This window comes from Salminus brasiliensis, chromosome 3, assembly GCF_030463535.1.
Source record: "Salminus brasiliensis chromosome 3, fSalBra1.hap2, whole genome shotgun sequence".
Lineage (NCBI taxonomy): Eukaryota > Metazoa > Chordata > Actinopteri > Characiformes > Bryconidae > Salminus > Salminus brasiliensis.
This window is the reverse complement of record NC_132880.1, coordinates 51867726-51888661: the sequence shown is the minus strand read 5'-3', so window position 1 is coordinate 51888661 and position 20936 is coordinate 51867726. Positions and strand designations below refer to the sequence as shown.

Sequence of the window (20936 nt, the reverse complement as noted above, 5' to 3'; positions counted from 1 at the left end):
ACTTTCTGTCTTTTCTTGCCAAGACTCTCATCTTTCTGCAGCAGCTCCATGAGAGGAGCGTGAAGAGCCTTCCCCACTCGCTTCCCCGTCTGAAAACACAAACACACACACACACGTGAAAACAGAGAAAGCTTCATCCATCAGTCTCTATTTAAAGAAGGAACAGCACTGACGACTCATCTGCAGAACAGCATCAGGAACCAGGATCAGTCCTCTATGCTCGGCACATAATTAGGGAAGTCTAAGTTGACTTAGCCTAAAGCCCACTGTACTCCAGGAGTGACGCCCATGGGATGCCATGTTTCACACTGGACGCAACCCACACGCAGCACGAGGGAAAAGTGGTTTCTACAAGCTACAAATGTCGTTAAAAACACCTTCAATGACCAGCCAAAACATTAACATTAATACTGAGCAGGTCCACTCTGAATATTCGAGGCATGGACTCCACAAGACCTCTGAAAGTGTGCTGCTGTGGTTTCTGGAAGCAGTTAGCAGCAGATCCTTTACCAGTCCAGTGGGTTGTGAGGCGAGACCTTCATCAGCATCAATAAACTGGTTCCCCGGTCGTCCTTCCTTGGAACTCTTTTGGTGGGTACTGACCACTGCATACCGGGAGAAAACACCCCACAAGACCTGCTTGCTGATGTTCTGGAGATGTTCTGACCCAGTCATTATCTAGAACATCACAGTTTGGTTCTTGTCAAAGTGTCTCAGATTCTTACGCTTGTCCATTTTTCCTGCTTCATCACCTTCATCATCTTCAAGAACTGACTGTTCTTCACTCACTGCCTAATAGATCTGCTCAGTACAGGAGCCAGTACTGGAGATGAAGATGATCAGTGTTTCTCTGCACTGTAACTAATGTTATGGCTGATCAGTGTAGCTGTGATGTTACAGTAAATGGAGCAAAGACAATCCAATAGAGAACATTTCTTTTACATACTTTAATCTATATGCACAAGCACAGTACAACAAATGAATGATGAGGTGTGCTCAGGTCGGAAGAACCAGCATGCAGGGAAGTTCTACAGTAACTGCAAGTGAGGGTGAAGTCACCAGTAGACTTCAGCAGACTGAAGCAGCTGTGTCTGAAACAGTCCGCTGCTTTCCTCCTTCTCTACTCACACCATTAATCCTTCTACACAGAACACCGTATACAGCAGGACTGAGGTCCTCCACCGTTCAGGCGTTGCATAGCAGGGCGTCAGGGTTCCAGTCCCTTTCAGTCTCCTCTGGAAACAACACTGCTGGCTGGATTTCTGAGCGTTTCTGAAGCTGCACCTCGTCTCTGACTGTGCCTTATGGTTCTTAAACAGAGAGCAGCTCTCTCATTCTGATTAACCCTGATTAACACTCCGAGGTTTATTACACTCTGTTACTGAGTAACTACAGGGACGTCTGTAGAAACTGGTGGGGCTTTTACTTGGTAACAGAAGCTTGTAATAAGACTTTTGGCCTGCTGGCGGGACCCAGGCTGCTGTAGGGTTAAGGGGTTAAAGTGTTTCTGATGTTGTTGGATGCTTGTGAATTTGTAGCACATTTGAAAAATGTGGGATTGACAATTTTGGGAGCTGTTTTGTGATTTTGCAGCTTGTTTCTAATGGGCAGAACGATGGGCTTTAAATTTGGACATAGCTTCTTAACTAGTTCAATCAAATCAAATCAGGTTTATTGTCACATCACATTACACAGGTGTAAAGGTGAGTGAAAAACCTAGGTGCATCGTCCCTCACAGGCGATATATACATCATATCAGCTTAATGTTGTGGAATATAAAGAAATACTTCACTTCAGCTCCAAAGCAGCAGTTTGTTAATATGGTTGTTTGTATGGATTGTACACGTAGCAAGAATTATAATACAGCATTCAGTTTAGCATCTGCCTGCACTGATACCGGAGGACCAACGAGAGAGACAGCATTCTAGCCACCCTATAAATAGAGGAATTCTCACTATTTTATTGGACATCCCCTCATAACACTCATAGCACTGTCCACAAAGCTGCTTCTGCCCTCTGCTAAGCTTGTGCTCTCTGGTCATCTTGAACACCTACAGTGAGTAAGCCATACACTCATACACAGGAAAGCGAGTTTTGGTGTTTGCTGACCTCCGTCATCTCGAAGATGCTGTCCGGGTCCAGGCTGCCCCCTCCCAACTTCCGAACACAGGTCACCATTCCTTTATGAGTGACTGAGATCAGCAGACTGGCCACAGAGCAGGCCTTCTCCTGCAGAGTGGCGTCCACTACGTGCCTGTGGCCAATCTGTGGTGCACACACACACACACACACACACACACACACACACACACACACACACACACACACACACACACACACACACACACAGCATTTGAAGCTAATCTGAAGAGTTCGGCCATAGTAAAGGAGGGTAAAGCGTATGTGTTGTGGGTGCCAACCTTGGACAGGGTTACAATGCAGGGAACGTTGACCACGTCAAGACGCATGCAGTCATAAGGGTCATCAGACAGCTCTATCTCCTTCCCTCCCTCCTCATCCTCTGATATGTGCACTTTAGGAATCCTGTATAAACATCAAGAGACACCACTGCACTGGGTATGTGTTTGCATGATTATCCAAAAAAAAAAAAAAAAAGAGGACATGCGGTCAGTGGCGATTTGGTGGGCATAAACAGTCAGTGACTCCATCTCTCAATAAATGGGTCACTGGCTGCTCCACCTGGTGTCTCTGGACTGTTAGAGCTGCTGCTGACAGAAGGTTGTGGAAACTGCTCTGAAGACGGGTCATAAATATCAGAGTCTGGTTTTGCGCTGTTTGGTGGAGACGTGCTCTCTAAACCTGCTTCCAGAGAGACACCTTTCCGCAGACTTTGGATCCAACCCTAATCCGACCCACCAGATCCAACTATTAACTGCCCTCAGGGGTGCTGGGTTGGCTGAGTGGGGGGGGCTTAGATTCGGGTTGGAGATGAAACTCTGCAGGAAGGTTCGGTAACTCCAGGAGGCCACTGCTGTAGCCTGTGTTTATCACAGGGAGAGTGAAGCTTACCGTGTGTTAAAGAGAGCTGCTTTTATGGCGATGGACATCGCATCAAACAGGTTTCCATCACACTGTAGGAGCTGGAACACAGACAGACACCATGATGACATTAGGGCTGGACGTGTCACAATGCCAGAGACACGATTCCAGTTTCAAATAAATAAATGAAAATCCAATGCAGCGACCGCCCATTTTTCCGGCCACTGAACCTCTCAATGCCAAAGTATCTTAGCAAGTTTCTAAATTTTACAGTTCAGATATGAGAGGCAATTATTATAATAATAATTATTATTATTATAGTGCAATAAACCACAGAGCAGACAGAAGTACAAGCAGTAATGATAGCAGTAGTTTTTAGTACTCTAGATCTATTAGAAATGTGCAGAACCCAGACCTCTGCCAGTGTTATACACTGAATAAATGTCCATCAATTTAGTTTAAAATCCCTTATTTCAATTAAATGTTATTGATTTGTGTATTGTTTCACATTTCATCCTAGTATACGTGTTCATAGTATACGGGGCAGTGGTGGCTCAGCGGTTAGAGCGCCGGGATATCGATAACAGGGTTGTGGGTTCGATTCCCGGGCTCGGCAAGCTGCCACTGTTGGGCCCTTGAGCAAGGCCCTTTACCCTCTCTGCTCCCCGGGCGCTGGAGTTGGCTGCCCACCGCTCTGGGTGTGTGTGTGTACTCACTGCCCCTAACACGTGTGTGGGTGTGAGTGTGTGTTCACTACCAGATGGGTTAAATGCGGAGGACACATTTCGCTGTACAGTCCACACTGTACAGTGACGAATACGTGCACCTTTATCCTTTATCCTTTATAAACACTCAAGTATCTCCAGAACAGCAGCTTTACAGGATTTGAATGGACTAGTATTTCTACTGGTCCATTCAAATATTTCTATGAAAGAAAGAAGACCTATCAAGAAATACTGATAAAGTATAATGAACAACTGCCAGATTCACATTATGGAGAAAAGTGAGGATCAGCAAAAATGGAGATGCATTTTGACGATACACAGGCACTAGTGTTATACAGTGATATGATGCTGTCCGTACAGCGTGCTTCCAGTAATGGATTACACGCACTCTATCAATTGAATATTAATATATAGCACTATTTAATACTGTATATCACTTTACCTTTTATCTTTTTTTTTTAATTAGTGACTTTCTGACCTCTTGGACCTGGTCTTTAGACTACATATTTATTGAAATATCCTGCACAATGTTCTCTCCTGTGATTGTTTGATAAATTAGACAAAACATAACTGTAGCCATATCAGTTATAGTTTCTCACCAGCACGTCCACATACAGGACCCAGCAGTGCTCTCCGGGGCAGATGCAGAGGGTCCGCAGGTCTAAGCTGTGTCTGTTATTGAAGACTTTGTACAGAGTGTTACTCAGCTCCACACCCAGCTCCTCACCACCGCGCCCTTCAAACTCCGGCGTGGCGTTTGCTGAGCTAAAAGAGAAACAGGGTTCAGAAAGACATGAGAAATCCCCCCTAGACTCAAGCAGATCCTCACTCTAACACCCTCTTATAAACTCTATGTATCTCCAAAACCGTCTCATCTTACAGTGGACGTCAGTGTGAAAGATTTTATTCAGAGTCATGTTCTATTCAGAGCATTTCTATTGGTCCATTCATCATCATTCATATTCACGTTATGGGGAAAAGTGGAAAACAGCAACAATGGAGGCAGATTTGCTGATCTGGTCAGTAAGTGTTTATCTGCTCAGTAAATCACCGATATCTGAATAAACACTAATAATAACACTCCTACAGAAAGTGGTGGAGGTTCTCCATCACTGTGTTCATCATTAGAACATCTCCAGAGTTCTCCTCTCTCATGGAGTCTAGTATTATTTAGAGTTCTCCTCAGATCAACACCTGGTTTGGTGGTAAATCAGGGCTTAATGATGGTAAATCAGGTGAGCTGCTGCTGCTGCTGCTGCTGCTGATGGAGTTGATTTCAAGTGTATGTATATAGATAGTACTGAAAGTGTAAAGCACTGAAGAAAGAAAACAACAACAAATATAGTAATAACCCCTGTGTATGTTTTATATTTGCTACTAATACTACTAATATTAGCAATAATAATAATAATGATCACAATAATTATCACCATTAATCATATTATTATTATTAGTAGCAGTATTAAAACAACAATAATAATAATAATAATAATAATAATAGGAAAAATAATACCCATGTATAGTAGTTAGTGAATATTGCCGTTTCAGCTTACAGTGTAGTATATTTATTAGAGAATTCACGATGTTCAGTAACAACATGCTTATAATTGAACTCAGAGTGACTGTGACACTCACCAGTCCACAAAGAACTCCAGATAACCCTCATTCGGCACCATAGGCTTCGGCTTCCCAATCTCAGCCTTTATTCCCACAAGGATGTCTGTGTGTCCCTGTTAGACAGATCACTGATGAGGGCAACAGATACACACTCAGTAGCTACTTTACCAGCTCCTGTATCCCGCACCCTGCATCAAGGACACTTACATAACCATCACACTTACTACACAACTAACTGCAAAAGGTATGGCAGATCTGTACCTAATAAAAAGGACACTGACTGTATGTGATCATCAGCTACAGGTATATCAGATTATTTCTGTTCTTCCAAAAGAGAGAGTTTTACCAGGCTGACTTTGGCAGAGCCGTCTGTGTTTGACACCATGTCAGTCTCAATCTCCATGTGCCTGTAGTCCTCACATCCACGCCCGTCTACTCTCAAGTCATCCTGTCACAAAACATCCACACAACGCAACACCAAGGTCAGGTAATAATGCAGTGACCTCCAGCAGAGTCCAACGCTCGCTGTCCTCAAACCCAGACTGAAGACCCTCCTCTTCTGAGAGGACTCAGTGTGCAGAGTGTGGAGTGTGTGGAGGACTGGGTCTCCAGACTGACTTCTGTGTTTAGTAGAGTCTAAGATTAGAGGATCTGTTGGGTTCTAGTCTGTATGAACTAGATAAGGGTATTTAATCAGTGAACACCGAAGCTCTTCTGGAAGTCGCTCTGGAGAAGAACGTCTGATAAATACCTTCAATGTTAATGTTCACAAATATGTTGGGTCCTATTATGTGCTGGTGTTTGGACCACTGGCCTTAGTTGTAATTGTAGTCTGTAGTATCCCAATCCAGAGCTCAGAGACTTCCAAAAGACCATATTTTGGCTCTATTCCAGTATATGGTGAGCTGGGACAGAGCTGGGACAGAGCTGGGACAGAGCTGCATTATACACTTCTGTAATCAGCTGCATCATGAAGCCAGGACTGTAAATCCACACAGAGTAGCACTGAAATCTTCAGAACGTGTCCTAAACGAACCGAAATGCAGATCTCCCTCATAACAGCAAAGATAGACATATCAGGACTCTCAGAGCCCAGCTGCCTTTCTGATGGTGGGACACTGAAAAGTCCCCATAACTTCCAGCACCACTGGTCTAGAGATTAGATGTAAATCTAATACCGCATGTAGGCTCTATACCAGCTGTTCCCAAGCAATAACCAAGCCTGAACACCTGGGACACAAGAGGGACAGAGGGACAGGTGTAACAGGTATATAACACATATATATTTTACATCCCAGGGAAACTGATAGTAAACAGGAAACACGTGACAACACCTAGGCTACTGCTAGCTGCTCGCACACTACTGCAGCAGGTACGAAGTCTTTGATCTGAAGTGAGCACGAGCAGACCTAATGCACGTGCGCAATATATATATGTGTGTGTGTGTGTGTGTGTGTGTGTGTGTGTGTGTGTGTGTGTGTGCACTCACCCTCACTCCGTGCATAATATACACCTTCTCAGCCTCGCTAACCTGTACAGTCGCCATGCTACACACACACTCACACACACTCACACACCACGCTCGGACGTGACGCACGCGCCCTCATCATCAAAAAGCGCCGAGCAAATCCAAAGAGGGCGGAGTCCTCGCATTTCTGCACCAATCACGTGCGAGTTCGGCAAACACAGTGGTGTCTCTGTGATGTGATTGGCTCGGAGGAATGTCCGTCAGTGCGAGGGGCTGATGACGTAGCCCGTACACATCCACGGGGCATGTGCGTGTGCGGGGTGGAGAGGGAGCAGGCTGAGCACGTTGTCTGGTGGGTAAGCAGCTTATTTGAGCATTTTGGAGATGAAATCGAGTAATTATGATAACTACAGCTCCATACAGGAACAGGATGGATATTAATGAGGTCTATTTCTGATGATCTATATGAATATTCATATGTTTTGGGGCTGTTTTAGGGATCTAAATTCAGTAAAGACGTTGAATAAACGTTCAGAACGGAATATGGTGATAGAGAGAAACGTCTGTAGTCCTGTCTGAACGTTTTCTTATTCTGATCAGCTCAGCTCTTATTATTATTATTATTATTATTATCACCCTGTAATACAGGACAGGGTTCCTTGGTGTCTACAGATCTTCACAGAGCTCCTCAAAGTTTAAACTGAAGAGCCTCTAAAAGTCCTGAGGGATCTTATAGTTTTACCAGTGCAGTGAAACTAGATAAGGGACAGACTGCAGGGACACCAGACAGCACACAGGGACACGGTGCAGGGACACGGTGCAGGGACAGGAAACACAATAAACAAGTAAATAAGTGAATTTTAACCTTTAAAAAGAAAAAGAGCAGTGATTTAGTTCTCCTTACACTCGTTAAACTAAAGACTCAGTAATACAGAATAAACGTCTGTCATGTTTATTTGAGAAGTGACGTAGTGCAGAAATGCAGGTCAGTCTGAAGGGTTCACCTGTCATAGTATTGGGTCACCTGGGTTTCTTCTGAAATAAAGTCTATTAAAAGTTTTAAAAGTCTCTACTGTCCAGAGAAGAAGTCTACTAGATTTTGGAGAAGCGTTGCTGTGAGGACCCTCATCATCCCGCCTCATCCCCAACTCCCCATCCCATCCCAAAAGTACTGGATGGAGCTCCACCACCATCATTCCTCAGCTCCTCAATGCTGGGGGGCTTTACACCCCTCTAGTCCACGTCTGGCATTATTAGGCAGCATGGAGCCAATAGGGTCTATTCTATTGGCAGTACTTCTTCTCTACAGGGACTAGACAAGCTGTGTGTGTGCATTTGCACATCTGTGTCAGCAATGGGTGCAGCCTAAACTACTACTTGGACATGTAGTGCTTGTCCTGTTTACACTTGTTAGTTTATAGAATTGTAATTAATTAGTAAAAAGCTGTGAAATGATCTTGAATCACCGACACAGTAACTGATTCACATCCTTACACTCCTAGACTGAACAGTGGCTGTTGTTGTTATGTCTTCCAGGTTGATCATTAGACCTTCTCCAGGCCTTTGGAGTCTAACCCGACTGCTCTCCAAGATGCTGAGCGACAGTGAAGCTAAAGAGCTGCTGTCCTTCCTCCGGCCAGAAACCAGGGCAGATGTTAAGGGCCAGGCAACAGAGTACATCCTCGGCCTGACGGGCAACAGAGATGGCTGCCATTACCTCAGGACCAAACCCGACTTCCTCAAGGCTCTGCTCACTCTGACGGCAGACCCTTCCATCGCCATCGTCAAGGACTGTTACCATGCGCTGATCAACCTGTCTGCAGATGAAACCCTGCACAAGCCCCTAGTAAAAGAGACCACCATCCTCCCCACCCTGTTCCACAACCTCCTGGAGCCAGAGTACATGTTTGCTGACCGTGTGTGTACAGTCCTCACCAACCTGTCCAGACATGAAGCCACGTGTAAGGAGGTGTTCCGGACGCTGCAGGAGCAGGAGATCAGCCTGGCCAAAATCGTTGAGATCCTCTGCACTGAGGGTTTCAATAAGACAGCTTCTCTTCACTACCTCGGGCCTTTGCTTTCCAACCTCACACAGCTGCCCGAGGCCAGGCAGTTCATCCTGGATAAGGAGAGGTCAGTCAGACACTTAAGTACTCAATAACCGGTACTACTTAGTACATCCAGTATACATACACTGTATTGACAAAGGTATTGGGACACCTACACATTACATATATACACGAGCTTTAATAAAATCCCACTCTTAACCCTATAGTCATTAATAATCTGGAGCCGCTCCCTCTCTGCAGCTCTACCAGCAGCAGCAGCAGGTCTGGAGCTCTGCTGCAGTTACTGAGTCAGTTGGAGGCTTTTCTGCACTCTGCTCTGAGCTCAGCACTCGGCCCTGACCCCGCTCTGTAGCTTTACGTGGTCTGACAGACACTCGGTGGCTGAGCTGCTCTCTGTGAGCTGTTCCTCCTAAACTCTTCCACTGTTCAATAATAACACCACTCACAGCTGATGGAGGAAGATCTAGGAGGGAGGAGATTTCACCAGCTGACTTGTTGTAGTTGGTGCAGCGGTGTCTCCTATTACATACAGAACCACGCTGGAGTTCAGTGAGCTCTTCAGAACCTCCCGTTCTTTCACTGATGTGTGGAAGAAAGACAGACTGCAGGACTAGAGGCTGGAGTTTAGACACCTGTGGCTGAACGGGACTGAATCACACACCTGAATTCAGTGATTAAGAGGAGTGTCTTTTAGTATATATCCCTATGGGGCCTGTATGTATGTATGGATGTATGTATACTGGGTGGTATCAGTATATAATGCTTATAAAAATAGATATACAATAATAACCAATTCAGTTGCAGATTCATGTGTGATTTTAATATGCCAGTCCAGTACATCTGCACATTTAGATTTAATTACATAAAAATCATAAATATTAATTTATACTGTGCCCCCAAAATGATGAGTAGCGCTGAAAACGCTTTACAATTATGCCATGCATTTTTAATAAAATAATTATAAGTGAAAATCACATCTTGAGGAAATTTACATATATAATTCCCATATATAGATTTTTATAGTATATTATTTACTTTTGTTATTTTTGTTAAAGTATGTAAAATTGAGGAGGACCTCTCGACATCGTATTGTCGTATACTATTTATGCAGGCTCAAATGTCTAAATTACTGCATATACAATATACTGTATGTTGTGTACATATTTGAATTATATTTGTAATATTGTACAGTTCTTATATTCAGTATTATACAGTATGATATTGTGTATTAAGTAACTGATTATATTTACATTAGTGTAACTGTTTACTAAGCAGGAGGACGGATGAGGGCAGAGTCTCTTATGTTTAATCATAGGTTTATTTATCTGCACTATTTACTGTACATCCTGTACACCTGCACTCCTGGACACTTCTGACACTTTACTTAAATACCAATATATTCACATATTTATTCAGTACTGTATTTTATCTGATACCTGCTCCTCCTGTACAGTATTCTTTCTTATTCTTTATTAATGCACTGCTTTTCACCTCTGGGTAGGTTTAAATACATTCTCCAAACGTGCACAATTATCAGGTTCACCTGTCTCAGGCTTATTGTCTAAAGCTTGCACTAGTGACTGAAGTGAGAGGGCAGATCTTCAGAAGCAGGTATTAGTAAACTTCTGCTGGTTTATTAAAGTGATTTTCTCAGCAGCATCTCGACTCCGAAGTGTTCGTGGGATGGGAGAGTCAGGTTCTCTCAGTTATAGTTCAGAGTGTAGTTACAGCTTTCTGCCACTGTTTCCAGATCCTACTGGTTTACTGAACTAAAGAGATGCAGAGATGACCAGTGTTAACCTGAGACACTGGATGTGTGTGTGTGTATATATATATATATATATACAGTGAGTCCAAGAAGTATTTGATCCCTTGCTGATTTTCTTCGTTGGCCCACTAATAAAGACATGATCATTCTATACTTTTAATGGTAGATGTATTCTTACATGGAGAGACAGAATATTAAAAAGAAAATCCAGAAAATAAATCTAAGGAATATATATTAATTGATTTGTATTTCATGGAGTGAAATAAGTATTTGATCCCTTAGTATTCATTAGCAGTTCTGGCTTTTACAGACCAGTTAGACACTCCCAATCAACTTGTTACCTGACCTGAAGCCACCTGTTCTCACTAATCACTTGTGTGAAAAACACCTGTCCACAGAATCAGACAGATCACACAGATTTCAAGTCTCCAACATGGGTAAAACCAAAGAGCTGTCACAGGACCTCAGAGTCAGAATTGTTGACCTTCACAAAGCTGGAATGGGCTACAAAAAGATTAGTAAGGTGTTGGATGTGAAAGTAACAACTATTGGTGCAATTATCAGAAAGTTTAAAGAGTATAACATGACAATCAACAGACCTCGGCCCGGTGCTCCAAAGAAGATTTCGCCTCGTGGGGTGGCAATGATGCTGAGAACAGTCAGAAATCGTCCTGCAACCACTCGGCAGGAGTTAGCAAATGACCTGAAGGCAGCTGGGACCACAGTTTGCAAGGAAACAATTGGCAACACTTTGCGCAACAATGGATTCACATCCTGCAGTGCCCGAAAGGTACCCCTGCTGAAGAGAGCACATGTGGAGGCGCGCCTCAAGTATGCCAATGATCATTTGAAAGATGAACCAAGTTATTGGGAGAAGGTTTTGTGGTCAGACGAGACCAAAATTGAACTTTTTGGCCTCAACTCCACCCGCCATGTGTGGAGGAAGAAAAATGCTGCCTATGACCCCAAGAACACTGTGCCCACCGTCAAGCATGGAGGTGGAAGCATAATGTTTTGGGGGTGTTTCTCTGCCAAGGGTACAGGGCTACTTCACCGCATCACTGGGAAGATGGATGGAGCCATGTACCGCACAATCCTGAGGGACAACCTCCTCCCCTCTGCCAGGGATCTGAAAATGGGCCGTGGTTGGGTCTTCCAACATGATAACGACCCTAAACATACAGCAAAGGCAACAAAGGATTGGCTCAAGAAAAATCACATTAAGGTCATGGAGTGGCCCAGCCAGTCGCCAGACCTCAATCCGATCGAAAATCTATGGAGGGAGCTGAAGGTCAGAGTTGCCAAGCGACAGCCCACCAACCTTCATGATTTAGAGAGGATCTGCAAAGAAGAGTGGGCCAAAATTCCCCCTGGTGTGTGTGCTAAACTTGTGGTTAACTACAACAAACGTCTCACCGCTGTGCTTGCAAACAAAGGCTTTGCCACTAAGTATTGAGTGTGTTTGGCAAGAGGGATCAAATACTTATTTTCCTCATTGAAATACAAATTAATTAAAATATATTCTTTAAAATTATATTCTGGATTTTTGTCTTGATATTCTGTCTCTCCATGTTAGAATATATCTACCATTAAAAGTGCAGAAGGATAGTGTCTTTATTAGTGGGCAAACAAAGAAAATCAGCAAGGGATCAAATACTTCTTGGACTCACTGTATATATATATATCTGGAATTGCTACAACTAGCAGATTCCTGCAGCTGCTTACAGCTTTTCAGCAGTGAGAGTTTTTTCAGCTTCAGTTGAAAAGATAAATGTTAATATTGAGTATTGTTTTTAGAATCCAATCAAAGTTTGTCTCCATCACAGTTGTAACAGAGTGACACAGCTGAATCAAGATAAAAACCCAGGATGGATACAAATATAGATGAAAATGGAAAAATATCATATAAAATAATATAAATAGAATAGCTCGATATAAAGAATATATATATGGGGATTTGGGATGCTTTACTGTGCTTTCAGAGGTGTTTAGAGCATTATCTGGATACTGATGTTCACCCTCAGTGCTGTGTTATGGTTTGTAGGTGTGTGATACAGAGACTCCTTCCCTTCACTCAGTATGAGGCTTCAGTCACCAGGCGTGGGGGAGTGGTGGGTACCCTCAGGAACTGCTGCTTCGACCACGGTAAGTCCTTCATTACTGCCTCCAGACACTGATCTGCCGGTGGGTTTGCTTCACTGAACAGCCTGATTAACAGCGTGGTTGGTGTGGCGCAACCACTAGCTGCCAGTGCCCTATTACACCATGTTGGAGACCAGGGTTCGAATCCAGTCTGGGTGACTGTGGGTGCTGCGCTACACCAATAAGAGTCCTTGGGCAAGACTCCTAACACTGCATTGGCCCACTTTTGTTATATGAGTAACCATGTAAGTCGCTCTGGATAAGAGCATCAGCTAAATGCCATGAATGTAAATGTAAATGCACACTGTTTCTGTCCTGCAAATTCCTTGTATCTCCAGAACAGCAGCTATACAGAAGGAGAAAGATTAAATGAATTTCCAGAACATGACTGATGAGCCAAGACATGTTTGATGTCCAGTGTTTGCTCCTGTAGTTCTGCACTAGAGAGCTAATCTTGTGATAACTGCTGGGGTCACAAAGCAGTTTTACACACTCAGTAATCAGCAAATCAGCATAGGACCCCCAGTGAGCAGCCAAAGACCCCCATGCAGGAGAACCTCCCTCAGAGCTGGAGGAAGAAACCTTGGGAGGAACCAAGACTCATGGGGGGACCAGACCCGTCCTCCTCTGATCAGAACTATTTATAAATTAATTAATAAAGTTACCAAACCATTAATACTGCTGTACTGCTCAGGTGTGCAACATATTCATAATGATAATATAATAATCATGGTGCAGTAGTCAGAGTAATGAGAGGAATGATGGGTAATAGTGGTGATATTAGCAGACGGCTGGGTCACTTGAGCCGTGCAGCTCCAAAGCAGAACTGAAAGAAGCAGACTCTGGACGCTGAACTAGCCCTGGCTGAATCACCTGTCTAGTAAGAACACTGACGCTGCGACAGATCTTACAGCGTCTGGCTCCTCCTCTCACAGCTCATCATGAGTGGTTGCTTAGCGACGCTGTGGACATTCTGCCTTTCCTGCTGTTGCCCCTGGCGGGACCAGAGGAGCTGTCTGAAGAGGAGAATGAAGGTAAAACCTCATATCTGAGCAAGTTAAACCCTCGAATGGAGACTGCATGTTTGAAGTATTTGTCATGTTGAGATTGTTGTAGAAATATTGTAATATTAATTAACTTATATTAAGTGATTTTATTTACTAAAAGGGTCTTACTTATAGAAAATTTAAAATTAGAGACAGTGGTGGCTCAGCGGTTAGAGCTCCGGGCTGTTAATGACAGGGTTGTGGGATTGATACCCGGGGCTCAGCAAGCTGCCACTGTCATGCACTGCCCCTTGTCATTCCTGCTTGTCATTCTGGAATTTCTTTGCGACTGCCAGTGTGGTTTCTACATTTTTGCCATTGCAGAAGTCTACTGTGGTCAGTAGAGGGCAGTGTTAGTTAATTTAATGTCTGGCAGGCTGAGCGTTGGGGCATGGTACTTCTGTACAATAACCAGGATTATTAGGCTGTCAGCTGATGCAGACTGGAAAATGTGGGCAGCGTCACCGGCTCTGGAAGTTATGAATTTAGACCGTGTTCATCTCTGGTTTACTTTGGAAGGCTGTGGTTTCAGAACGGCGTTCGAAACGTCTTATTTGTGCTAGATTTTAATAGCCTTGTGGAACACGTTCCATTTCAACCGCTGTTTATAATTAGCAGCCTGATGAAGAGGACAGCGGCTGTCCTGAGATTTCCACTCGGTCAAAACTCCCTTGAACTTAACCCTTAACGCTCAATGTCACTGTAGCTGTGGAAAGGTTCCCCATCACTGGTTTGTGTTTCTGTGTGAAGGTTTGCCGGTGGACCTGCAGTACCTGCCAGAGGACAAAACAAGAGAAGAAGATCCAGACATCCGCAAGATGCTTATTGAGACACTACTGCTGGTGAGAACCGACCTGCTCTGGTGTTCATGACACACACTCTGCTTACCGTGGTGTTTCCTCAGCTGTAACACACCAAGCTCCAACTAATCTGCTCATTAAAGCAGCATTATGCAATAATTGGTATGTTTTGCTCCTGGGCTCCCCCTACAGTTGGACAGTGTAATTCACTTTTACAAATCAGGCTTTGACTGCCCCCTCATGGACAGCTTTACACATGCATTTCTGGGCAGTGTGAGAGCTGCAGAAGCTTGATCTGAAGGTGGAGCAGCATGTGGGCGGAGGTGGTAGAGTAACACTACAGGATTTTACACTAATATGACTCTGTGGGTTCTGCAGCGTTACACAGCAGTTCTGGAGAGAGGTTCTCCTCCTGCAGCTCCACCACCAAACCTCCATAGTGCAGCAGCAGCAGCAGCAGCGCTCCGGCCCAGAGTGGGAATGACGGAGACGCCCTTCTCCCTGTTCCAGTCAGTGGAGCATGATCCTGAAGCTGCTGGTTTAAGGTGGAAAGGCTGCAGAAGGTTGCTTTATGAGCCCTTCCTCAGCACATGTAGGTGTGTTGGAGTGAGGAAAGCAATAAAATGTGCTGGACAGGGGTACTCCAGGACCCTCAATCTACCTGTAGGAATGTCTAAGGCCACAAACTGAATACACAAACTACATGGTCATGGTCTGTTTGATGTGCTTCCTCTCTACAGCTTACAGCCACCAAAACTGGACGTCAGATAATGAAGGAGAGGAATGTGTATCCCATCATGCGGGAGTTTCATAAATGGGAGAAGGAGCCGCAAGTGATTTCTGCTTGTGAAAAACTTGTTCAGGTACGTCACACACACACACAAACACACACACACACACACACACACACACACACACCTGTTCTGAGATGCATTTTCACCAATGTCCTGTAACACTTGGTCTGGATAGCCTACTGGAGTTACTAACTAAGTTACATAACTTACCTCACATTTACATTTTCAGCATTTGTGAGATGCTCGTGATGTGCATCATGTTCCACAGGTAGGAGAATGCAGAGTTAGGAGTCTTACCTAAACACTCTGGTTGGTGTAGATGTTTTGGTCATGTTGGGGAATCAAACCCCAGGTGGATATTTTTACCCATTACACAACAAAACCTAATCCCAGCCCTCCTGTGCTAGCTTAGAAAGATGTGGTCTGAGCACAGGGTCAGCCATGCTATGGCTCCCCTGGATCGGAAAGGGTTAAAGGCCTTAATCAAGAGTCTAAGTGGCAGCTTAGCAGAGCTGGGTTCTAAACCCAACGTGGTTCTCCTGCTTTTGTAGCTCTATATCCTCCTCAAGGTTGGAGGTGCTGTTCATTCTGAGCTGCTTCTCTGCTCTCCACAGCTGTACAGAGCGGTTATCTAAGCTACTGTAGCCTTTCTGTCAGCTCCAACCAGCCTGACCATTCTCTGTAGAACTTCTCTCATCATCAAGGTGATTCTGTCTGCAGAAGTGAAGATCACTGGATGGGTTTCTTTATTCCTCCACTCTGAGAAACTCTGATCTTAATCAAACTGATCTTACATTTGGATAAAGCTGGTCCAGATATCACAGGCTAGGTGTTGCGAAATCTGAATTTCTGTGCCCTCTGCTGGACAGATGATATATTAGCATGTATATTCTGTTAATATCATTAATCACTGTGATTGACTGTCATTAACCACTGTTCAGAGGGAACACTTTTATTCTCCATCTAAACACAAAATAAGTGCAGTTATAAACAAACAAATGATGTGATGGGTTTCTTTAGGGTTGCCAACTTTTGCCAACATATTTAAGAGAACTAAAGTTAAATTAAAGTTAAAAGTTAAATTAGATTGATTAATTAGATGTCCCGAGTCCCTAAATGCTGAGTATCAGCCGATTCTGATCCAATCAGCTGATCTTTCAGCTCCTTTAAAACACTGCAGTCAAGTCACTGTGTGTTTTCAGGTTCCACTATAAAATAGCTCCACAGCTACATTCTCCAAACTCCTTTATTTACCTTCTGAACGTCCGTACTGCTGCTGGCGACTGGGCTGGGATGTCTGTTAATATCGCCTTAAGGACACCAGATGGCGCTCTGAACACTGTGCGTTAAACCAAGACTCTGAACTGGATTGAGATTAAAGTAGCTGATTAAAATAGTCTGACACCAACAACCAAGCCATACTCCAAATCACTGAAAACACATTGAACCCTAGCCATAACTTTAACACCACCTGTCTAATATTAAGTAGGTTCCCCCTCGTGCCGCCAAAACAGCTCTGACCAGTCGATGTATGGACTCCGCAAGACTTCTGAAGGTGTTCTGTGGTACCAAGACTAACATTAGCAGTCCTGTTTTGTAAGTTGTGAGGTGGGACCTACAGTCATTATCTAGAACATCACAGTTAGGTTCTTGTCAAAGTGTCTCAGATTCTTACGCTTGTCCATTTTTCCTCTTCATCACCTTCATCATCTTCAAGAACTGACTGTTCTTCACTCACTGCCTAATATGTAGATCCACCCCTCGACAGACAGGAGACACTGGACCCAGATCAGCAGTGTTTTTCACTTCAGCTGGTTCTAATGTTATGGCTGGTCAGTGTATACGGTAGCTAAAGCACTCCCAGACACCCCAGTAGTTGTCCACTATAACAGTCCGGTACCAGTTAGGCAGCTTGGGAAAAATATGTTCCATATTCCAGTAATAGGATGGAGACAGACAGCCCAAACTGGCCTTGAGTCCAACAGTACAGCCCAGTCGAGCTCATGAAGATACAGCCTAAACAGGTTCTCCTTCCCAGTGCCGTTACAGGAGCTCAGTGGCATCAAGTGAGTGGCTAGCATGAGTTTGTGTCAGGTTGTTGTGCTTGGTCCTACCCCAGGCAGCAGGCAGATGGATTCCAGTGCACCAAACAGGGACTTTATGAGAGGGAAAAAACCCAGGATGCACTAATTTGGTGGAAAAACCCTGGTTCTGTCACTGTGGCGTGGTGGCAGTCATAACGTGAGGGAGCAAGTCCATGGAAAAGATGTCACGAGGTCTCCCAATAAAGCCTGATCTACTCCATAACATGTGGGAGATCCCTTTTGAACTGCAGTCCACAGGCAGAGCTTCAGTCATTTGGGTTTCTACCCAACCATTTTAATCACTGTCATAAAACATCCAATATGCTCGTCTCGGTATAAGCCTAATATTTATCTAGGATTAATAGCCTGTTTTTCAGCAATGCTATATTTTGCAAATATAACTGGGCTGTAACTGCTATCGTATTACTGGAATATGGAATCTATTTTTCCCATGCTGTCTAATTGGTACTTGCCGGCTGTAGTGTAAAACTACTGTGGTGTCTGGGAGCTCATTAGCTACCATATACTGTAGCATAGGTCAAGCAGGGTCATGAAATACACACCACATACACTATCACAACCAGGCTGGATTCACACTGCATGTAAAAGTGGCCCACATCTGAATTTATTCTTCATGTATGAGATTTGTTATTGTGTTCATAGGTGGTGCAGAACGCTGATACATACAGGATCAGACTCCTGGATTCCTGCACTGATTACTAATAAAATGTGGTTTAATTGTTATCCAAGTCAGCTACTGTCTAACTAAGCTAGTCTTCTGTTGAGCACAATGCATAAACATCCACAGTGCAGGCTAGAAAAAGTAAGTGAACCTTGTAAACTCCTCTGACACACAAGGGGTTAATAACCTATTCCTAACCCCTTTAGCAGCAATCTCCAATCTTCATCAAACGTTTCCTGTTGCTACCAATAACATTTGCACAATGTTGTGGAGGAATTTTGCACCAGTCCTCCTTATCAGTATTTGTGGGGCGCCTTGTGTTCACAACGCTTTTCAGGTCATGCCCAGCACTTCAGCAGGGGTTAAGGTCAGGACTTGGCCATTTCAAAACACAAATCATCTTTAAGTTTATTTTTAAGTTTATTGTGTGTTTTGAGTCATTGTCTTGTTGCATCACCCAACATCTCATCAGCTTGAGGTCATGGACTGCTGCCCTCACATTCTCCTGTAAGAGGTTTTGATGCACTTCTGAATTCATTGTTCCTTTAATGATCAGAAGGCGTCCAGCAAAGCTACCCTGAACCATGATCCTCTCTCCGCCATGCTTCAGCGTTGGAATGAGGGTTTGGTGTTTTGTTTTTCCAAACATAGCATCATGAAGCCTTCTGGTTGCCTCCTGGGAAAACTTCAGGATTTCCCAGTGTGATCTTGGTGTGATCTTAACAGGGCACCCACTTCTAGGAGGAGTAACAGTAGTGCTCCACTGGAGGTCTCCATTTAAAACACATTTTGGCTGTTAGCTCCTGGAAAGATCATTATTACAGATGTCCACTTACTTTTTCTAGCCTGCACTGTGGTTGTTTACTCAGTGTACTCCATCAAAGACATGATCTTGTGTTTCTGGTAATGTGACGTAGAAAACGTCAGTCAGTGAAGAAATTCAGGTCATCTCAGGTCATCTCATCTCTGCTTCTTCTGTGGATTCAAATCCAGCGTAACATTGGAGACAGTTCAGTGTGTTCGGGAAGGAATCCTAAGGAAGGTGATGGACAGCTAGTGTTTGCTAGTGTCGCTGTGTTCGGGAGGAGCCTTAGTCTTTAGGATCGTGAGCTGTTAAGGAGTCAGTTTCCCAAAAGCAATCAATCTTGGTGAAGAACAAACCAATGAAGCGAGAAAAGGAGCGTTGCAAACCAACTTAAGATTACAGAGCATCCTTAAGGTCAAATATGCAGTATTTATTCACTATTGCACCTAGAAAGTGTTTAATGTGATCAAATGAATATCATCATACTGGCAGAAATATGTTCATGTTTTAAAATGCTCGTACACATGGACCACAAATATCAACTGTAATCCATATTAATACAATTTGTATTTATTATTTTTCCTCCAGTTTTAAGCATATTCTTTTCCCTGATAATTAGTGGCTGTACTGCAGGCAAATTCCAACTAAAGAAACACTTTGTCAAGAAGCAGTAGGTCAGGTTAGACATTAATTTAAGAGCAAGTTTTGGAGGTTTTGGAAAACGCTCATTCATAAGAACTGGTTAACAACGTACTCATGTGACAAAGGTTTTGGGACACTCACACAGGCTAGTGTCAAATACAGACCACATCCAGATAATCAGATAATCCACATCCAGATAAAAAGAACAACAGTTAATCTTTGAACTAAACATGTAAACACCTTCATTTCAGCTCAGGAAGGGTTCCGTTATCTGGATTAGTTGGATCAGGTGTGAGAGCAGGAACCTCAAAATATGCAGTATGGACATATTCATGACATTGGCAACTGGGAAGCTGTTTGTTTGTTTGTTTGTTTGTTTGTTTGATGTTTCTGTGTGCCTGTGTTGGTGTTTGTGTGGTGGGCAGGTATTGATCGGTGATGAGCCAGAAGCTGGAATGGAAAACCTAATGGAGGTGGACATCCCTGAGGATGTGGAGCAGAAGTTAAAGGACATGGATGCCAAAGAGCAGGAGCAGATCGAGAAGGAGAAACAAGAGCTTCTCAAACAAGAGAAGCATCTGAGCACATCTCCAGAAGGACTGGAACGATAAACACTTCTCACACACATCACTAATTCACACAGACTCCTTTTCCCCGTAAAGCTTTCCGCTAAAATAAACCATTCTCAGATCATCAGTGATCCTCTGTTTTAATGATGGGTTAGTGGAGAGATCAAGAGTTAATAAAAAAAATTTTGTTTTTTATTTCTGTTTATTTCAGTTGGACGATCTGAAACAGAAAAAAGAAGAAAGATGTTTTCAGCTAGGTCATGTATTTTCCCTGTTTCCCAGGATGTCCAGCCCAGAGTTCCCCACACTGGGGTGTCTGTGGGTTGCACTGATTTCTCTGTTGCTTCTTTGAAAACTCAGGTGTTCAGAAGTTGATGATCATAATTACCATCTAGAATTGTGAATTTGTGACGAGAATAACATAAACAAACAGCATTTTTTGTACATCCAGATCATATTGCAACAACAGAACCACATATCATCCTCAGAACGTCAGAGACGGGGTAATACTGTAATAAAATCATGAATTTCCTAAAGTGCTGAACTAAACGAGACCTGGACTATTAATGCTGGGGTGAGATTTGTAGAGCAGAGGACTTTCACTGCCAGATCCTGTGGTTTACCATATTGTGGTTCCTCCTTCTGAGGTCACTGGCGAGCTTGTAGTTTTGACAGATCTTATTAGGAGTAGCCAAGGTAGACTTTGGAGAAAGCAGCCTTCCCGA

The 20936-nt window shown here is 43.6% G+C and overlaps 2 protein-coding genes across 4 annotated transcripts in view; one reads left to right on the top strand and one right to left on the bottom strand.

The window, feature by feature from the left end:
- Positions 1-6924, bottom strand: part of exosc7 (exosome component 7) — a 7011-nt gene extending 87 nt beyond the window's left edge. The window contains exons 1-8 of the mRNA XM_072676525.1: positions 6832-6924; positions 5689-5790; positions 5361-5455; positions 4325-4490; positions 3031-3101; positions 2421-2544; positions 2110-2265; positions 1-89 (exon numbers count right to left, since the gene is read on the bottom strand). The exon at positions 1-89 is cut by the window's left edge and continues 87 nt beyond it. Of these exons, the coding sequence (XP_072532626.1) occupies positions 1-89; positions 2110-2265; positions 2421-2544; positions 3031-3101; positions 4325-4490; positions 5361-5455; positions 5689-5790; positions 6832-6888 (860 nt within the window). The 5' untranslated portion in view covers positions 6889-6924. The remainder of the gene's footprint in view (positions 90-2109; positions 2266-2420; positions 2545-3030; positions 3102-4324; positions 4491-5360; positions 5456-5688; positions 5791-6831) is intronic.
- Positions 6925-7108: 184 nt separating this feature from the next.
- On the top strand, positions 7109-20406 carry hgh1 (HGH1 homolog (S. cerevisiae)). Of its 3 annotated transcripts, none has more exons than XM_072676521.1 (7): positions 7109-7162; positions 8347-8943; positions 12692-12792; positions 13725-13823; positions 14586-14677; positions 15376-15498; positions 20068-20406. In XM_072676521.1, exons 1-7 carry the CDS (start codon positions 7116-7118, stop codon positions 20251-20253), a joined length of 1245 nt encoding a protein of 414 aa, XP_072532622.1. In that variant the 5' UTR covers positions 7109-7115; the 3' UTR covers positions 20254-20406. The 3 variants fall into 3 exon arrangements, with proteins under 3 accessions (XP_072532622.1, XP_072532624.1, XP_072532625.1); XM_072676523.1 differs by having other exon boundaries at positions 7137-7166; XM_072676524.1 differs by lacking the exon at positions 7109-7162 and adding an exon at positions 7777-7795.
- Positions 20407-20936: the final 530 nt, after the last annotated feature.

Coding starts and splice junctions, on each gene's coding strand:
- hgh1 (XM_072676521.1), top strand. CDS start 7,116: ATGTGCGTGTGCGGGGTGGAGAGGGAGCAGGCTGAGCACGTTGTCTG. Junction 12,793..13,724: donor GAACTGCTGCTTCGACCACG/GTAAGTCCTTCA, acceptor CTCCTCTCACAG/CTCATCATGAGTGGTTGCTT. Junction 14,678..15,375: donor TTATTGAGACACTACTGCTG/GTGAGAACCGAC, acceptor TCCTCTCTACAG/CTTACAGCCACCAAAACTGG.